Source organism: Equus asinus, chromosome 8 (assembly GCF_041296235.1).
Source record: "Equus asinus isolate D_3611 breed Donkey chromosome 8, EquAss-T2T_v2, whole genome shotgun sequence".
In the NCBI taxonomy this organism is placed as follows: domain Eukaryota; kingdom Metazoa; phylum Chordata; class Mammalia; order Perissodactyla; family Equidae; genus Equus; species Equus asinus.
Genome location: NC_091797.1, coordinates 61,648,263 through 61,665,549, shown reverse-complemented (window position 1 = coordinate 61,665,549; position 17,287 = coordinate 61,648,263). Strand labels below are relative to the sequence as shown.

The 17,287-nt window shown below is 50.5% G+C and overlaps 1 protein-coding gene across 11 annotated transcripts in view; it reads left to right on the top strand.

The window, feature by feature from the left end:
• Nucleotides 1-16,369, top strand: part of RREB1 (ras responsive element binding protein 1) — a 173,847-nt gene extending 157,478 nt beyond the window's left edge. For 10 of the 11 annotated variants that reach the window (XM_044773291.2, XM_070515647.1, XM_070515643.1 and 7 more), the window contains 3 exons: nt 5,545-5,709; nt 10,669-11,490; nt 12,949-16,369. In XM_044773291.2, coding sequence (XP_044629226.1) covers nt 5,545-5,709; nt 10,669-11,490; nt 12,949-13,469 — 1,508 coding nt within the window. In that variant the 3' untranslated portion in view covers nt 13,470-16,369. The remainder of the gene's footprint in view (nt 1-5,544; nt 5,710-10,668; nt 11,491-12,948) is intronic. The other variant, XM_070515649.1, reaches the window with a different exon arrangement.
• The last annotated feature ends 918 nt before the right edge of the window (nt 16,370-17,287 follow it).

The window sequence follows — 17,287 nt, the reverse complement described above, 5'->3', positions numbered from 1 at the left end:
GTCTCTGGAGAAGTGAGTATTTCTGTTACCGCTTTTCAGAAAGCAGATGGTCTGGATCTCATGATGAGGGCGGCTCTTGCCCTGCCTCACCCTCTGCTCTCCCCCCGCTGTCACCCAGCCTCTCCACCACCCTCCTCCAGCTAGGAGCCGTGTGCTAGGAGATCCCGTGCACGTTTCCCCAGATGAGGCCATTTATTCCTGGACGTTGTCTGCTTGGCAAGCTGACAGCCTCCCTAAGAGGGCTGGAGCAGACAGTCTTTCCTTTCAAGGGTTGTACCTGTGTCTTTGCAGATGCTTGATGTAAGTTCCCACTTGTGAATCCAGTCGTTTGGATTGCCTAGCTTTTGAATGCCAAAATGTCCTAGTTGGTTTAAAATTTGGTAGCATCAGAAACTGAGCAAGGAAGATGGGAAGTTTGTTTAAGGCAGGTAGGATGGAGTGGATGTAAATATGAACACGTTCTGCCCCTTTTCCCTTCACAGTTACTGCACCCGTAATGGCTATGTCTGTCTCAGCCCCATCCCTGACATGCTATCACATTATGATCTTGTAGTGGGGGTTGCAGGCCTTGACTCATGGGGTCATCCCTGTGTACAGGGTTGGGAGAGAGAGCTTTCAGAGCTAGTCTTCGTGACCGTCCCATAAGGGCAGTGTTGTCCACATTTTGCCATGAGGAAATGGAGGCTCACAGAGGCTGAGTAATTTGCCTACTCAATGAGCAGTAGAGGTGGAGTTCAAAGACAGGGTCAGATTCCCTGTAGCTGCCCCACAGTCAGGCTGGTGTGGCTACTGGTGCTCTATCTGAAGGTGTATAGAGTGTACCTCCTTTGGCCTGCCTGTATCCTGACATGTCCCGATGCAGAAGATTGGGAAGTGGTTTGAGATAAGATAGAACACAGATGTGGACCAGAATACCATTCATCAAAGACTTAAGGGCCACAGAGTGGTATTAGCCACATGCTTAGACATTGTATAAAGGTCGGCTCTCATTGGGCTCTGTTAACTTCCTTTGCTGTCGCCCTGCTTCAGCTTCCAGCAACAATCTCAGCATCACCTCTATTAAATAATTTTGTAGAGCACTTGGCGGTGTCTGGTGCTATGTTAGAACATTTTCCATACATCAAGCTCTAGAGCTGGACGGAGCTTGGGAAATCATCTGATCCACTCGCTCTTCCCACACACTGGTGTTTTCCTGGTAGATGCTTCTGCTATTGAAGAATCTCTGAGCTGCCTGTCTCCTGGCTGCCTAGCTTTCTGTGAGATGCTCCCTCCAGAAACTTTGAAGTAAGACCAAGGCACATATGAAAGAGTACAGAAATTAAACACGGACTCTGAAATGATCCTGTAAACAGGTGTTATACAGGGGAGAGGCTTTTTTTTTCCATTGTAGCATTAAAATCGAGCTGCATTCCAGCCAGAAGCTTGAGCAGGGTCCAGTTTTAGATTGCATTTAGGCAAACTGTCTGGGTCTTGAGACTCAGCTTTCTCCTGATCTCTCAGCAAATGTGTAGAATTATCGTCATGTGTGTACATTGTCTCATAGACATGTTTCCGGTTCACTCCACCCCCTAAACGGGCAGCATTAAGTAGACCTGATGTCAAGTGTCCATCTAGGGCCTCACTGTTGCTGCAGGCAAGGGGCACATGGTTTCAGGCCTTTCTCTGTGCGTGGCGCTAGTTCTAGGAGTTGTGTTTTATGAGGAAGCTGGTGTCTGCTGTCATATTTCATATCCCCCAGCGTGCTCTCCACACACAGCTGTATTTCCTTTTTCACTCCTCTCCGCCCTCTCCCAGCCCATAGCGTCCTGTTGATCGGAGACAGTTACCTTTCTCTGGCTGAACAGTATTGCCTCTTCAGGAGAGGCTAGTTCACGGTTTCTTCCTTTTCCCCTCGTGAGCGTCTCGTGTGTTTTTAGGCCACAAGTGGAGGAGCGAGTGCCAGAAAACACAGCCAGTCAGTTCCCGCCTCTGTCCTAATCCTCTTCCTCCTCTCTTCCCTTTGCTGATAAAAAGAAAGGGTTGGTACCTGGGGATGCCTGAGGCGCCCCCTGGCTCTGACATTCTGGGGGTCCCTGGCTCGCTCACTTTCTCACAGTTGGTTTTAACTGCTTTTCTTTGCCAGCCTGGGGCCCTCCCCACTCACCTCTCCTACGCACTTGCTCACAGGCAACAGGCTTTGGAGTTGAAATCAGTAAGATGTGCAAAGCTAAGTGTGGAAGGCACTCTGACACTGGTTGTGTTTGGCTACTTTTAACTCTCTTAAGTGGCAACTTTGGACATTTTTACACAGCCAGCCTTGTGTACACCCCTGCCAAATAGAGAAAGAAAGAAAATATGGAAAGAAACCTTCACTGAGAGGGTGCAAGGGCGATGGAGAGAAGTCTGAAGGTGTGAGGCCATGTCATCATTGTTCATTCTTCTGCTTGCTGTTTCCCCAGTCCCTGCCAGATAACATCATTTAGTATAAAATTTCCCTCTTCATTTCTTGACTGTTCTATGAGAGTGAAAACTGGCCAGCTGATGACTTTTACCAGTCAAGTTGAAAGTGGAGGGATATCATAGGTCTTTGATATCCTGTGGTTACACTTAAAAACACCCCACTAAATCAGTAATTTGTGGCAGTTACCAAATAAATAAAATCATTTGATACTTTCCATATAGATTACCAGTCAACAAGTTTTATTGACACCTGTACGATTATAAAATATGGAAAGGGCTCATCTTCTCCTCTGTCCATGCAATCTAGAGCACGCTGCTGTTTCAGATGTAAAACTTACGCGATAAAATGTAAACTTGTAAAGACTCCTGTTAGTTGTCACTTTGGGACTCTTCATAATGTGATACAATACTTTCGCGTCATTGAATTGTTTTTTGAATTGAGCCTTAATAGGAATCTTCATCATCATGGCACATGAGCCTAGCATCCACACTAGCTGTAAAAGTGAAGCATTTACCAGTGTGAAAATTACAGAGTAAATCATGTAGAAGCAAGAAACCAGTTGTTTCATTTGAAATCAAGACTTGTATCCCAGTTCATAGTCAGAGCTTCTGATTTGTCTTCCTCGCAGTCTAGCCTGACTTAGAGAAGCTGTGATGTTGCTTTTTGACAATAAAATGTTAAAGGAAAAAGTTTTGTTTTTCTTTTTACTTAAAATGGAGCCCAAATAATTATTATGTCCAATTTTTAGCAAAAAGAAGAAATTTGAAAAGTACGCAATAAAAGTTAAAATACTTTACAACTTGACACAAAAATGTGGGGTTTTTTTTAACGTGGGCATTTTTATAAATTTAGCAGGAAACGCCCGCTGAACTTTGTAAGGCACCACTGTAAGGCAGGTGGTGGGTTCGCCACTTCATCCTGCAGGGCCCTTGTGAAGCTCCTTACAGGCTCACATGCTGGGTTTCTGGGTTTCTGGGCTTCTGATTCCACCCTTCCCAGGTTTCTGATTCCTTGGTCTTTTTTTTCCCCCTCCCCAAAGCCCCATCATATAGTTGTATATCCTAGTTGTAAGTCCTTCTGGTTCTTCTATGTGGGACGCCTGCCACAGCATGGCTTGATGAGGTGCCCAGGATCTGAACCAGTGAGCCCCAGGCCACTGAAGCAGAGTGCACAAACTTAACCACTACCCCACTGGACCAGCCCCTGATTCCCTAGTCTTTGATCATTCCAGGCATCTGTATTCTTTTTTTTTTTTTTAAGATTTTGTTTTTTCCTTTTTCTCCCCAAAGCCCCCCCAGTATGTAGTTGTATATTCTTCGTTGTGGGTCCTTCTAGTTGTGGCATGTGGGACGCTGCCTCAGCGTGGTTTGATGAGCAGTGCCATGTCCGCACCCAGGATTCGAACCAACGAAACACTGGGCCACCTGCAGCGGAGCGCGTGAACTTAACCACTCGGCCACGGGGCCAGCCCCAGGCATCTGTATTCTTGAATAGCTCCACTGGTGACTTGGAACCATCCCCTGAGAGGGTCTCTCAGCTCAGGAGGGAATGAACGTCCCCTTTCTTTGATTACTACTGATGCTCAAACTTGGCAGTACCATGATTCCAGCCATGAAGGGTTGCACACCAGCATGCTTGGGGGTGAATGGCACCCCCCAAAGTTGTGTGACTTGGCAGTGCTAGACCTTCCTTCCCCTTCTGCAAACCCCAGGCTCGGGCCCATGGTGTTCGCAGTAAGTGCCTGGACTTAGGCGTCGTTCGATGGTGATCTAGACGGAAGGTTGAAGGCCCTGCAATTGGTGTTTCAAAGGAGCTGTGCGTGTTTGACTTTCCTGCCAGTTCTGGACATGTATGTGATTGCAGCAGCCCCAAGATTATGAGACAGAAGTGCTAGGCTGCAGTGCCGAAGTTGTGTCTGTTAGTACATGAACCTTTTCCCCTGTAAAATCAGAAACTGGAAGCTTAGAATCTGGTATGGGGGAAAACAGAAGAATCTAGTGATCCAGTAAATGATTGACCCTTTTCTCTCTCCTGAAGCCCACCTACTCCCTTCCCTTCTCCCCTGTCCTCCTCCCTCCCTTCTTTCCATCCACACTCTGTCTGCCCTGGCCCTTGCTTGCCCCTCACACCATCCCCACAAACACAGGATGATTGCAGAAGAGCCTAGCTTGCGTTTTGAAATATTGTGTTTACAGTACAGAAGGAATGCAAATAAAAGGAGAGGCAGGCACACCAGAGCAGATAACTGCTGGGGGTGGGGGATACACTCCTCTCTCAGCAGGTTACCCCATTCGTGGAGCTGGGGTGGAAGGGGGCTGCTCAGCGGCTTCTCTTCAGGCGCAGCCTGTTGAGTGGAGCAGCAATCTCCTAACCAGACTCAGTTATTTGTTGGTCACTTATTTACTACTGAGCAGGACCTTAGAGCAGGGGAACAAAGAAGCTTTAATGCTTCTTAGAGCAGACCTCTGTCACGCCAACCAGGACCACAGTGACCTTGGCCAGAGGTCATTGCAGGACGACTCAGCAGGTTAGACAGGAGGAGTCCTGAGAAGTCAGACTCCCCACTTCCGGTCTGCTGTGGGAGGCCAGCCCCACCCAGGTCAGCAGGAGGGGGTTGGCCCCAAAGACATCAGGGTTTCAGGATTCCTCTAGGAGGGCTCCTGGGCATGTTCCTTCATCCCATTTGATTCCCAGCATCCATAGTCCTTGCCGTGCTGGGAGTTCTATAAGTGTCTTCTCTTTGTGACAGACTCCAGGTTTTTCTTGCTGTGCTTCAAAATCGCTTTACTCACTTTGTTGTTATTTAAGGTTTTAGATATAATACTGTTATTTTACTTTAAACGTATGTATCTTGGTCTCATTGTTAACTTTTAGTATTTTGAAGACAAAACCTTCTTTCTATTCCACTGAGGATAAGGGAAAATGAGCACCTGAGTGGTTGATATTCTCAGTATTTTTTTTAATGTGTTTTGTTTATTTTTTTAAAGGGGTGGAGGAGGGGAGGGAACAAATGCTGATAATCCCAGGAAAATGAATCGAAAGCAACTTTTCTTTTTCATTGCAGTAGAAAGCCAGATAAATATATATTTTTTTTCCTGCTTCAGGTCAGAAACCCTTCCCTTGTCAAAAATGCGATGCCTTCTTTTCTACCAAATCTAACTGTGAACGCCACCAGTTGCGCAAACACGGAGTTACCAACTGTTCCCTGAGAAGAAACGGGCTTATCCCCCAGTCAAAAGAGAGTGATGTTGGACCCCATGATAGCACAGGTAGTGCTTCCAGGTGATGGAGAGGAGGAGAGGGAGAGAGGAGGGCCGCTCGGAGTACTCGGTTAGCATCGTAGCCAACTTCGGCCCTCCGAGCTTTGGCGGGGCTGCCTTTTCCGCTTCTCTGTAGGACTCCGCAGTCCAGCAAGGTGGGCCCTGCCAAGGATTGGGAGCATGAGCAGGATTGGGTTTTGGGAAACAGGGACAGCGCCCCTAGGTTGCTTTTCTGAGCCGCTAGGGAAGATGTCACCCTCCCAGCGGACGTCTGTTCCTGCTGTTGGGCCGGCTGGAGGAGGGGTGTGAGGGAGGGTGAACAGTCCTAGCTCTTGGTAGGATCACATCTAAAAGGGATGTGAAACCTTCAAGGCTCAGGGTGTTGTTTTCTCCAATCCCAGCCTCTGCTGCATCCTACAGAGCAGGGATGGGCTTGCTCAGATGTCAGGGTATTGCAGGAACTCATGGTGCCCAGCCCTTGACAGGGAGGGGCAGGGTGGGGTGGGGGTGTTTTTCTTTTCAATAACTCTCTTCCCGGTAGAAAACTTTGTCTTGTTTGAAAAAGCACTCTGCATGTCCTTTCTTTAATCACATCTCTGCTTGACCTGAATCCGGGTATTATTCTCATGTGCTGATATGTGCTTCCTTCCTCCAGCCCCCTACAGAGCAATTAACGGCTGCCCAGTGCGTCTCCTGCCACCTTTTTTTTTTTCCTTACAGCTTCTGTATTTACTCATGTCCTCTATTCAGCACATTCCGTCATCTCCAACTGCTGGGGTTCTGTGCCCCCCACCCCCCAAAACAAACAAAACAAAAAATTGGCTGCTGCAGTTTACTTAGACACACGGCTGGTTGGCCATTGGTTGGTAGCAGTATTACAGGTAGGGATTCACTTTGGCAAATCTTGAAACCTTGACCTTTCCCCATTGCTTGAAGCCGAGGAGATGCCCCCTAAATGTGCTTTTCTAGGGTTGTAATGGTGCCCTGTGGTTCTCTCCCTCAGACTTGGGTAGGGGTAGGGTGCTGTCTGGGAGCCCCCCCTCACCCCCACTGGGAGTCAGTGTTGGGTTTTAATCCCAGCCCCCTTGTCTCTGTGTCAGTTACAGGGGGAGTGGGCACATCTGAACAGGTAGGGTTTCCAGGAAGAGGAATTGATCTGGAACCTTCTGCCCACCCGTGGGCCCCCCACCACCACCCTGGTGAAGCAAGCCCGTGAACTGCCAGGCCCTTTGGTTAAGATCCAACCCTCTAGGAACGTAAAAGTGTAGGCCAGTTTGCTGGCTCCTCCCTCCAGCTTCCTGTTCCACAAAATTTGCCAGGATCTTTGAGTAAAGAAAGGTATAGACGCCCACAGAATCTTGCCATGACTTGGATCCTCTTGAACCAAAGGTCACTGGGTGAGCTGCTGTTCAACCCCGAGGAAACCCACAGTGGCATGTTTTCTCTCGGCCTCTAAGAAAGCGCCTGTGATCCCACCCCTAGTGGCTCTGAAGGAGGGAAAGCAGCAGATAATTGAGGGGGTCCACGGGAGCCCTTGGTTTCCCGGTTTGCAGACAAGTCTTAAAGGGTAATAACCGTGTGCTGGATGCACATATTGGGTTCAACTTCTTGATCATATGGAGGAACACCAGACCTGGGACCCCTGCTGACGTCCGAGGGGGCATCTGAAGAAGCCTGCAGACACAAAGCTAATTGGAATTTCTATCTTAGCTTCGATTGAGCACCAAGTTTTACGTTGAAGCTCTATTTATTTTTTTAATTTGCAGCTCCCAGTTTTGTTTTTCCAAATCCCATCAGAGCCTCACCCACCTCCGCCCTGCCCCAGAAGCTGTGTAGGTTTTCTTTAAGGGACGAAGCCTCTGAAAAACGAAAATTCACTGAAAGTTGTAATGTAAAACCAGCAAAGAGAAAATATATGTTTGGTTTAATTGTATTCGCAATCCGTCAGAGATTCAAGAGTGGGAGAATGGGGATGGGGGAGTGATTTCAAGGAGAGTTTTAAAACCAGGTGAGCGTGGTGGGGGGACTGGAAGTTTCTTTCGGGGCTCCCTCCCATGAAGTTAAAGGTGAGGCCTTGGAGGAAGACCGTACAAAAACAAAGGCAGGAAATGACCAAGGAAGTTCTTGGGTTTTTTGGGTTTATATGCCTAGATTACATTTTCTTAAAATCCCTAAACATGTTTTATGATGTAGGTCTGACTTTTCCACTCACATAAGGCCTTTCACAGAAATGTACCCTAGAGTTTCCCCCAAGGAATGCTAAAAATGCTCCGATGGGGCATTTCCAGCCTAGAGGGGCACATTGGCCATTCAGAGTTAGACTGAAACTCTTCATTCACTCTCTAGTGGGCAGAGAGGTGCCCTGGCCCCTCCTCCGAAGATGCCTGTAGGAGCCTTCATATTTGTGGCCACCTACCTGTGACTTTTTAAATCAGTATGCATGTTATAAACGTGGAGGTTTTTTTAAACCATCCCTTAATGGTGGGCTTCCCTTACCAGCCCAGAAGCCCCACGTGCCAGCGTGGACTGCACCACAGGAAGTGCTGCTCTGCTGCTCGGTAGGTGAAGAGCAGACAGAGCAACTTCCTGCACAGCTGTGCCCCTGCCCAATCAGATTAGGTATTTAGCTTGGTCGTTTGTCACATCAGTTGAGTAACATGGAATTTCTAGGAAGCAATAGCTACTTCATTGTTGAGCTGACGTGAAAGTCTGCACTTTCCCGCAGGAGGAGCTCTGGGCTTATTATCTACTAGTGACTTCAGGATTCCGTGTGCTTCCTCAAGCGGTTTCTTAGATTTAGCATCACAAATGAGGGACTGATGGGGACAGAGAATTAACACTTGAAGGTAGGTAGCACCAAGTAAGAGAGTCATCAGCTCACTTCTTGCATTTGGAAGTGTGGGTGGCCAAGGACTGCGGAATCAAAATAGGACTTGATGTTATAAGCTGGATATTCGTGAGATAAGAAGAGGGTAAGTCTCTTGCTCCCAAGAATCGCTAATAAGAATTGTTGGAGTTGCTTGGAACTCGAAGGGCACGGGCTGCCCTGCTAGACCACTCCCCCTAGTGGAAGTTGGGTAGAGCACAGCCAAGCCCCCTCTGCTCACCAGAAGAAGCAAATTGGCCTCTCGTTGCATTTAGGGTGAACTCTCCATTATTCATGCCAGGGAACGGCCCGAGAGTGAGAGCAATCTGGTCTTACTATATTTACTTGGGTTTGGTTTCAGAATTCATTATTTTTTTTTTCAAGATCATCTTAAATATGTTCTACTACAGTTAAACTTTATGTTCTTTGGTGAAAAAAATTTAATAATTAAGAGCGACGGCCTAGAATATACTGTGACAAATAGGTAGTAACCAGAGATTAAGCCTTTTTTTCCAATGTAACTACCCCCAAAGCCAGCAAATAAGAAACTGAGCATTCTATATTTTTTTATTACAGACTTTATACCAAGACCCATTTAATAGGTGCTCTGTATTAGAGTGATTCAAGAAAATGATATCTAGTTTTTCCTTAGACTGGGGCCTAGACGTTGGTGTATATATCTCAAAATTCATCTTTTTTAAACTTTTTGGATAATTTTCAAAAATCGTTTATTGTTAGAAATATTATATTCACACCATAATTATTTGTTTCCTTCTGAAACCTTTTGAGATACTCAAACAGAAGCTGCCAAAAAGTACAGTCAGAATAAAACCAATGAAATGATGTGAGTGGAAGTGCTGCTTCCACTTGGTTGTAGGTAAACCAAAAGTCCCAGGTAGATGTGACCATGGGAGGGGTGGTGCCAGCTCCTCTGTCCCCAGCCCGGGGACTGCCTTGATGGCAAATAAGCATGTGACTCAGAGAGTGATGGGCTTGGGTGGACACTGTGGTACGTGTTGTCCCATCAGGTGAGGGTCTGGGTCACATGCCTAGATCTCCTGGCTCCAGCACTGTAATCAGAGACCTGGCATAACGAGGGAGGTGCATCTAACGTATGTGCCATGAAACAACTTCGTCAGCCTGATTCTCAGAGGAGCTGCTGAGTCCCTGCAGTGATAAATTGGCCTTTGGATCTGTAGTTAAATGGTAGGTCTCGGCAGATAGCGTCACTGTCATAGCACATAATAGAAAAGTCATTAAGTCCTCATTCAAAAACGGTGCTTTTGATAAATACTATCCTCTGTTGAGTGTTGTTAGTGTTACCACAGTGCCATCCCTTAAGAAGGTCGGTACAAACTGTGGTGGACTGTCCACCTCTGGGTTTGCTGTGGAGAGTGGACAGGTAGGAACAAACAGAAGGAAATGTTTCCACTCCCTACATGGGGTCCTAATAGCAGCCAGGGAGGCCCCCAGGTGTGCATGGGGCCGCTTTCGCCTTGGAACTCTGCCTGGAAATCAGCCGTCAGGCGGGAGCGCGTGCCCCATAGCACAGAACACATGCTTTGAGCCATTTCTCAGAGCTGCTCACCAGATGCCGTCTTTGGGGGTAGTCCTGTGTATGTCGCATGTTTGTATAATCTCTCTGCACTGGAAAATAACTTACAGCTCAGCTTCCTCAATCTCCCTAGTGCTGCAAGTCTGGAATGCACCCACTCTCCTCTCGCCGTCCCTCTGTCTGCACTGCCCTGCGTCGCTCTCACCTTCCTGGGGGCCTCACCATCCCTGTGTGTGGCAGTGAAGGGCGCCAGGCATGGCTAGTGGGCAGTAAAAGGGGAGGGCAGGAGTTCCGAGGCACGGTCAGCCCTGTGACCCCCAATCTGTGTGTATGTGGAGGCTCTTTTTTGCCTTTTGTGAATTAACCCCAGATTCATCTTGGCCCTCCGGGATGTAAGGGGTGATGAGGATTTGGGGTGAGAGAAATCCTTGCTGGGGTTGGGGTACAGGCTTCAGGGGTGTGTTCAGCTGAGTCATGACAGAGCCCTTGAAAGTGGCATGTTTGGTGGCATTCAGTCTCACCCTATGCCCTGTGTTTGCTCACACAGACAGCCAGTCAGATGTGGAGATGTTGGCCACAGGAGGCGAGGTGTTGGACCTCACCTCTCGGGAGAAAGAGCAGCCAACAATGGAGGGAACCTCTGAGCCCAGCCAGGTCAAAGAAGAGCTCCCCGAAGAGGAGGTGAAGGCTGTGGACAGGGAGGAGAAGGCAGCCGAGGAGAGCCAGGAGCAGGAGGAAAAGCCTGGGGTGGAGACGGACGAGGATACAGATGGCCCAGAGGAAGACACCGTCAGCAACAAGAGCCTGGACCTCAATCTCGCCAGCAAGCTGATGGGCTTCAAGCTGGCAGAGGGCGATGCTGGCAATGTGGGCAGCGGAGGCTCCACCCAGCAGGACCAGAAGCACGCCTGCGACATCTGTGGCAAGAGCTTCAAGTTCCTTGGGACCCTGAGCCGCCACAGGAAGGCCCACGGCCGCGAGGAGCCCAAGGAGGAAGGCGCGCTTCCTCGGGAGGGCCAGGAGTTGAGCAGAGCAGCCGAGGGGCCTCTGCTCATCCCCACCACCTCTCCTCCCCCTGAGCCAGAGGAGAAGCCTGCCAACACCTTGGCAGTGGAGCCCCCGGCTGAGGGAGAGGCCTCGTCAGAAGCCTCCACTGAGAAGCAGAGCGAGGAGGTGGAGGGTGCCTCCGATGGGGAGGGCACAACCGAGAAGAAGTCCTCGGAGAAGAGTGACGATGACAAGAAGCCAAAGACAGACTCCCCCCGAAGCGTGGCCAGCAAGGCCGACAAGAGGAAGAAGGTCTGCAGTGTGTGCAACAAGAGGTTCTGGTCCCTGCAGGACTTGACCCGGCACATGCGGTCCCACACAGGTAGGGGCGGCCGGCCTCCTGCAGGAGCCTGGGGTGGCCACGGGGCGTCGTTTCGGGAAGGCCCTGGTTTCCAAGCCTGCCAAGGGGGGCGAGTTTGATTCCGTCCCTTCCCTCCAGCCCACCTCAGTCTGTAGGAGGAACCTCCCCTGAAGCAGTGATGGAAACCCGGCCAGAGGGAATTTCCTGAGCTCGCACACATGCGCCTTAAGCCCGGGAAACAGGGATTTAACGAGTTCTTTTCTTAGCACTTGAAACTGCAGGCTTCTTGCAGCGAAGCCACAGAGCGTCCCTCAGCATTGGGGCTCTGAGAACGTCTGGTCAGTCCCTCCGTCCTCTGAGCCTCGGTCTTCCTCTCCCCAGAATGGAGACGATGGCTGCCCTGTCTCTTGAGTATCTGGAAGAAGTAGGTGCTGGACAGTTGGGGCGTGTGGTCTCGTCAAGTCCTGAGCAGGCAGCAGGGACAGGCGCTCTGTGGCGCTCGCCACCCCAGGCTCTGCCGGGCGCCTGGGCAGCCATGTTGCCGTCGGGCAGGCAGTTTGCGGCAGAGCCGCCCAGCAGCGGGAGGGGCTTTCCCCGTGGCTCTGCAGCAGCTGGGGTGACACAACTGAGAGGGCTCTTCGCCTGGCTGCTGCACGGCACATCAGGGCGCCCCTGCTCACGCGTCCCTGCTCCTCCCGGAACTCACCACCCCGTGGGGTCGAGGCCACAAACCCCAAGGCAGGGACCGCTGTTTCGGTAAAGAGGAGACCTGGATAAAATCATGAAGCCAAAAGACGCAAACATATCCTCCCCCCCCAAAAAAAACCCTGTGTCCTGCTCTCGGCCTTCCTCCTCCCTCTCTGCCACAGCCGGCAGTGCACATGCTCCCCGCACCCTACCCCCGCCTCGTGCAGTCAGCTCGGCCCTGCGCTCAGGGGATTTGGAGGCTCCTGTGCTTGGCTCCCAACAGAGAGATATTCTTGGGCTCCTGGCAGCTGGTCTTCTCAGCTGCTCACAGGTCCGCGTTGTGAGCAGGAGGGAAAGCCCCAGCTGCTCCGTATCAGGACACAGAGTGTCTGGACCTTTGACTTAGGAGGGGCCACTGTTGGGCAGAGCTCTGGGAAATGGTGCCTGTCCCTGTGGGAGGGACACCACCGCTGTCCTTCCACGAGATTCTTTTCAGGCCAGTCTGGATGTCCCTGAGGACTCCACTTCTGAGATTCTGGTCCCTGGATCAGTATGTGAAAAGCCTGGGTTGAGAGAGAAAGGGAGAAAGAAATCGGGGCCGGCCCCTCACACTTCTGCTTCCCCTTTTGACAGTTTGCACAACAGAGTTTCCCCTGTAGGAGGGAGTCCTGGCCCCTGCCACCCTCTGCCCCTTTGCTCGTTCGCATGGCTGCCGCCCTCACACCGAGCAGGGAGGTGGATGCTGGTGGCCTTACCGTTAACAGACATAATTTCTTTCTCCCGTCGTTCCAGGAGAAAGGCCGTACAAATGTCAGACCTGCGAGCGAACCTTCACCTTGAAGCACAGCCTGGTTCGCCATCAGCGGGTCCACCAGAAAGCCAGGCATGCCAAACACCACGGGAAGGACAGCGACAAGGACGAGCGGGGTGAGGAGGACAGTGAGAGCGAGTCCACCCACAGTGGCAACAACCCCATCTCGGAGAACGAGGCAGATTCAGCTCTACCGGCCAGCAACCACATGACAGTCACCCGGAGCCGGAAGGAGAGCCTGGCCAACGCCACCAAGGATTCCGGCCACAGGGAAGAGAGGGCGACGGGTCGGATGGCTGGTGCCGGCCAGGCTGAAGCGGGCAGGAGTGCTCCCAAGGCCACTCCAGTGGGTAGCCCCACGGAGCGGGCATCTCAGGGTGACCCTGAGCGGGAGAGCCCGGGGCCCCTGGTGCAAGACCTGCTGGAGCTGCACAGCAACAGGCCGTCCCACCCCATCCTGGCCGCAGCCGACGGCGCCTCACCACTCCTGGGGCTGGAGTGACCGCTCGTCGTGGCCCCCAGCACACAGACGAAAGCCAGCAGAGCAAAGTGTCCTGAATCTATGTTTCATGAGGTTTCCTCAGTGCCCTTCAGCTTTGGGGAGTGAGAGAGATTGAGAGAGCGAGGGCCGAGCAGGAGCAGGCCATCTCGCCCGGTGCCATAGCCTGACCACGTCCCCGCGCGGGAGGCGCAGCCGTCAACTCGAGTGCCTTAACTACTTACCAGTCCCCCGGCGTCAGCCTGGGTGTTGTGTTTTCCCAAAATGACTTTTTAAAAAACAAAGCAAATATTTTAATGAATTACTTGGAGATGACCTTTTCATTTAAGCATTAACGTTACCTTCTGTATTGGTGTGTGTGAGCTCGTTCTTGCGAATCTGTGATAGTAACGTTTGTTCTGTGAGCTGGAAACAGAAGACAAAAACATGCCCTTGGATACCCGTAGCCAATAACTGGAAGAAAATGATGTGAATTTCATGTAAATTACCACAGGAAGTATGGATAAGATGCTCATTTCTCAAATAGACCTTTTCTTTTGTTCTGTTTGCTACGCGGTGGAGCTGTAATTCGGTCCTCAGTATTGCCGGATGTGGTTGATTAAGGTGTCCAATTTGGCTCAAGCCAAAACCAGGGAAGAGTCTAGCTTCAGCCTCATTCATGTGTCCACTTTTTCAGCATTAGACCTGCTGTCACTGTCCAAGTCTCAGAACTTCCGTTCTTAACTTCCAGAGAAGAATTACCCTGGCAACCTGACCTATAGAGAACAGGCACAGAGGTCATGTAGCGGAGTCCCCCTCTCGGTATATGTATTAATAATATTATTATTATTATTATTTTTAGTTGATCGGTTTGCTGGTCTCTGTAGTCAGCAGAAACAAATGGGCAATATTTGTCCTGGGAGACCTGGGCCGCCCAGTCCCCGTGTGAGCGTCTGCCCGCAGCTGTCCCTGGCGCCCTCGGGCGGTGGCTGTTCTACTGTACTTAGACAAGCCTTTCCTCCGGGACTGCAGAATCCAGCAGGGGCCACGACGGTCCTCCCGCCCGCGGCCCAGGAGCAGCTCAGAGGGGCGAACGAGGGCACGTGCGCCCGGGGCTTCTGAGAAAGCCAGGCAGAGAGGAGACCTGTTACTCACCGGTCTCCCTGCCACATCAGCCCAAGCCTTACCCACCTGTGCTACTGTCATTTGCAAAGCGAGGAAATACTACTACTACTGGTAATAAAACTGCACGTGCAAGACGGAAGATGAGATGTAGATGGATATTTACCTTCCTGTGAGTTGGGGCTGGTGCTGGAAGATAAACGTGCTGTTTCTAGTTGCTTTAAATCGCCTGAATCCCTGGGTGCAAAAAGGCAGGGTTTTTTCCGCGAGCATCCGTCCTATGCAGGCAATAGATTTCCCTCACGGTAGCCACCAGCAGTGAAGAGAAACAGATCCTACTGTAGCTGAGCTTGGGTTCAGCATCCTGTCCTTCAGCCAAGACCTCTAGAACGCCCGAGCCTTCGTGCCGCGGGGCCTCCTGCGCTGCTTCACCTCTCAGCCCCTCCTGCCTTCCCCAGGGAGCTGCCCCTACCGGGCCCCTTGCCCCGGGCAGCTCTCAGTGCCACTATGCACAGACACACACAGACCCTTTTCTCTCCACTTCCACACCAATTTCTGGTGGCCAAAATCCAACTGCCCAGACTTCAAAGGAAGGTAGATATTCTTGAGATAATGAAAAGTGATACCGTTGCATGTGAAAGGAAAAGGTTGAGGTATATATGATTTTTAACTGTATTAGGGATGTATGAACCAGTTTCAAAACAAGGTGTTATTTACTCTAGATGAACACAAATCAGAACCAATGATCCCGTCTCCCTTCCTGCCGCGCGTGGTCTGCTGCATCAGAACCAGTTTGTGCATCCCTTAACTTTTTATGACGATTGTTGTTATTTTCGTTGTTATTATTATTTGGGGTTTCTTGTGTTTGTTTTTCTCTGCAACTCCCCACACTAAAACTCGAGACACTGTGGGGAGAAGCCACGACCTAACTCTACGCTGCGCTGAAATGTAGCAGGTGCAGCCGACGGCGCGGCCAGGCTGCGGCTCGCAATCATCACTCTTGATTCAAAGCTTTATCCAGGCTTCCTCTGTCCCCTCGTAGTCGATAAGGTCTTGCCACATTTTATTAGTGAGGTTGAGAAATGTATTATTTGTTCGTTGTTCTGCCCCCTCCCCCGATATTAAACTGTGAAATTTGTGATTTGTTTAAACTCTGGGTGAATCATAGCTTAGTTTGCATGTCCCGCTCATTTGTTTCTACACATTTTGTTTGATTCTCTTTCTCCTTCTCTCAGGGCTTTTACAAAAAAATTATATATATATGGATCTTCTGAAAAGTTTTTTGAGGTGCAACTTCTCTTTTGTTTTTCTCTTTGATTTATGGACACAATGCTGAGATTCAATCACTACATGAAACTCCTGGCTGTGAAAACAAAACAGACACCCCAGAGGGCGTGTGCGGACAGCCCCGGGGAAGCTCCGCGCAGCCGGATGCGCTTCAGGAAGAGTTGTCGTCCCTTCCGCCCTCCGTTCCTCTCTGTCCTCCTCTCTTTCTTCAAGAAGGAAGTTGATCCTAGTGATTTCAGCCCATGCATTAAACAGGAAACAATAATAAATGTGTAGAATTCATATTTTTCTAAAGGGAACTTACAAACTGCTGCTACAGGTTATGTACAAAACTGGTTTATGCCACACGAACAGAATCACACGTTTGGTTTTGGTACTTTTTGTTCCTCTTTGTATTCAGTTGTATAGTACTTCCAAATTCAGAATGAGAAGAAAAGCTATTCTGTATCAAACCATCTAAGCAATAAATGTTATATTTCAAAACGGCAGATTGCCGGTCACGCAGCCGTCCTGTTATTTGCTGTCATCCTGTCAGCTTCTCCTGCCTCCAGACTGCAGCCTGCTCCGGCAGGTCACGGGTGCCAGGGCGTCGGGGGAGTCTCACAACAACTCCCTGTCAGCATGGGCTCCCAGGAACCGCCCGTCACCCCAGCAGGTGGCGTCTTTAGAAAGAAGCTTCTTGTGTTCGCCTGTGGAGTTGGAAGCACACGCTGTGGCCTGTTGTCGGACTTCTTGGAGCACCGGGCTGGCTCTTCCAGGGTGGCCGGCGGCCCATGGGCCTGCAGCAGCGTCATGGTTTAGAAACAGCTAAAGCCAGGAGTTCTCTTTCCTAGGCAGCAGCTCTGGCGAAGTCTGCTCGGCCTTCTCCTTCTCCCAGTGTTAAGGGGTCTAGTTGCCCCTGGGTAGAGGGGGACTCCCTTCACTCAAACAGTGATCATGCGGGTGGCGGTGGGGAGACCTTGACGTTACAGTGACCCCAGGGCTCGATGGAGCAGGTCCAAAGTCCTGTTTGGGGGAGGTCTGCCATCATAAAGCAGCAAATGGGCGAAGTCTCCAATCTTCCACGGGAGTTCTCAGCAACTGTGAAGGCAGCTGGGTTCAGGGAAGCTAATTAGAGACGATGCTTAAAATGTGCTGACCGTTCTCAGCTCTAAGCGCCGGGTCACAGCAAGAGGAGAGTTGCAGTGCTCTGGTCCTTCAGGCTTCCTCCCCTGGGCCCCCTGCTGCCCACACACACACACACAACCACACGCCCCTCCCTCACCAGCCCCAGGAGCCGAGCTGTGATGAAACAGCAATGGGGGGGGCCTGAACTTGTGTTAGATGAAACAGCCAAATAACTTGGGAATGGTAAAATGAACAAGGAGCTCACAAAGAGACAAGGCCCCCAACCTCTCCAATTATAGGAGGTGGGTGCTGCCAGCCACCGACAA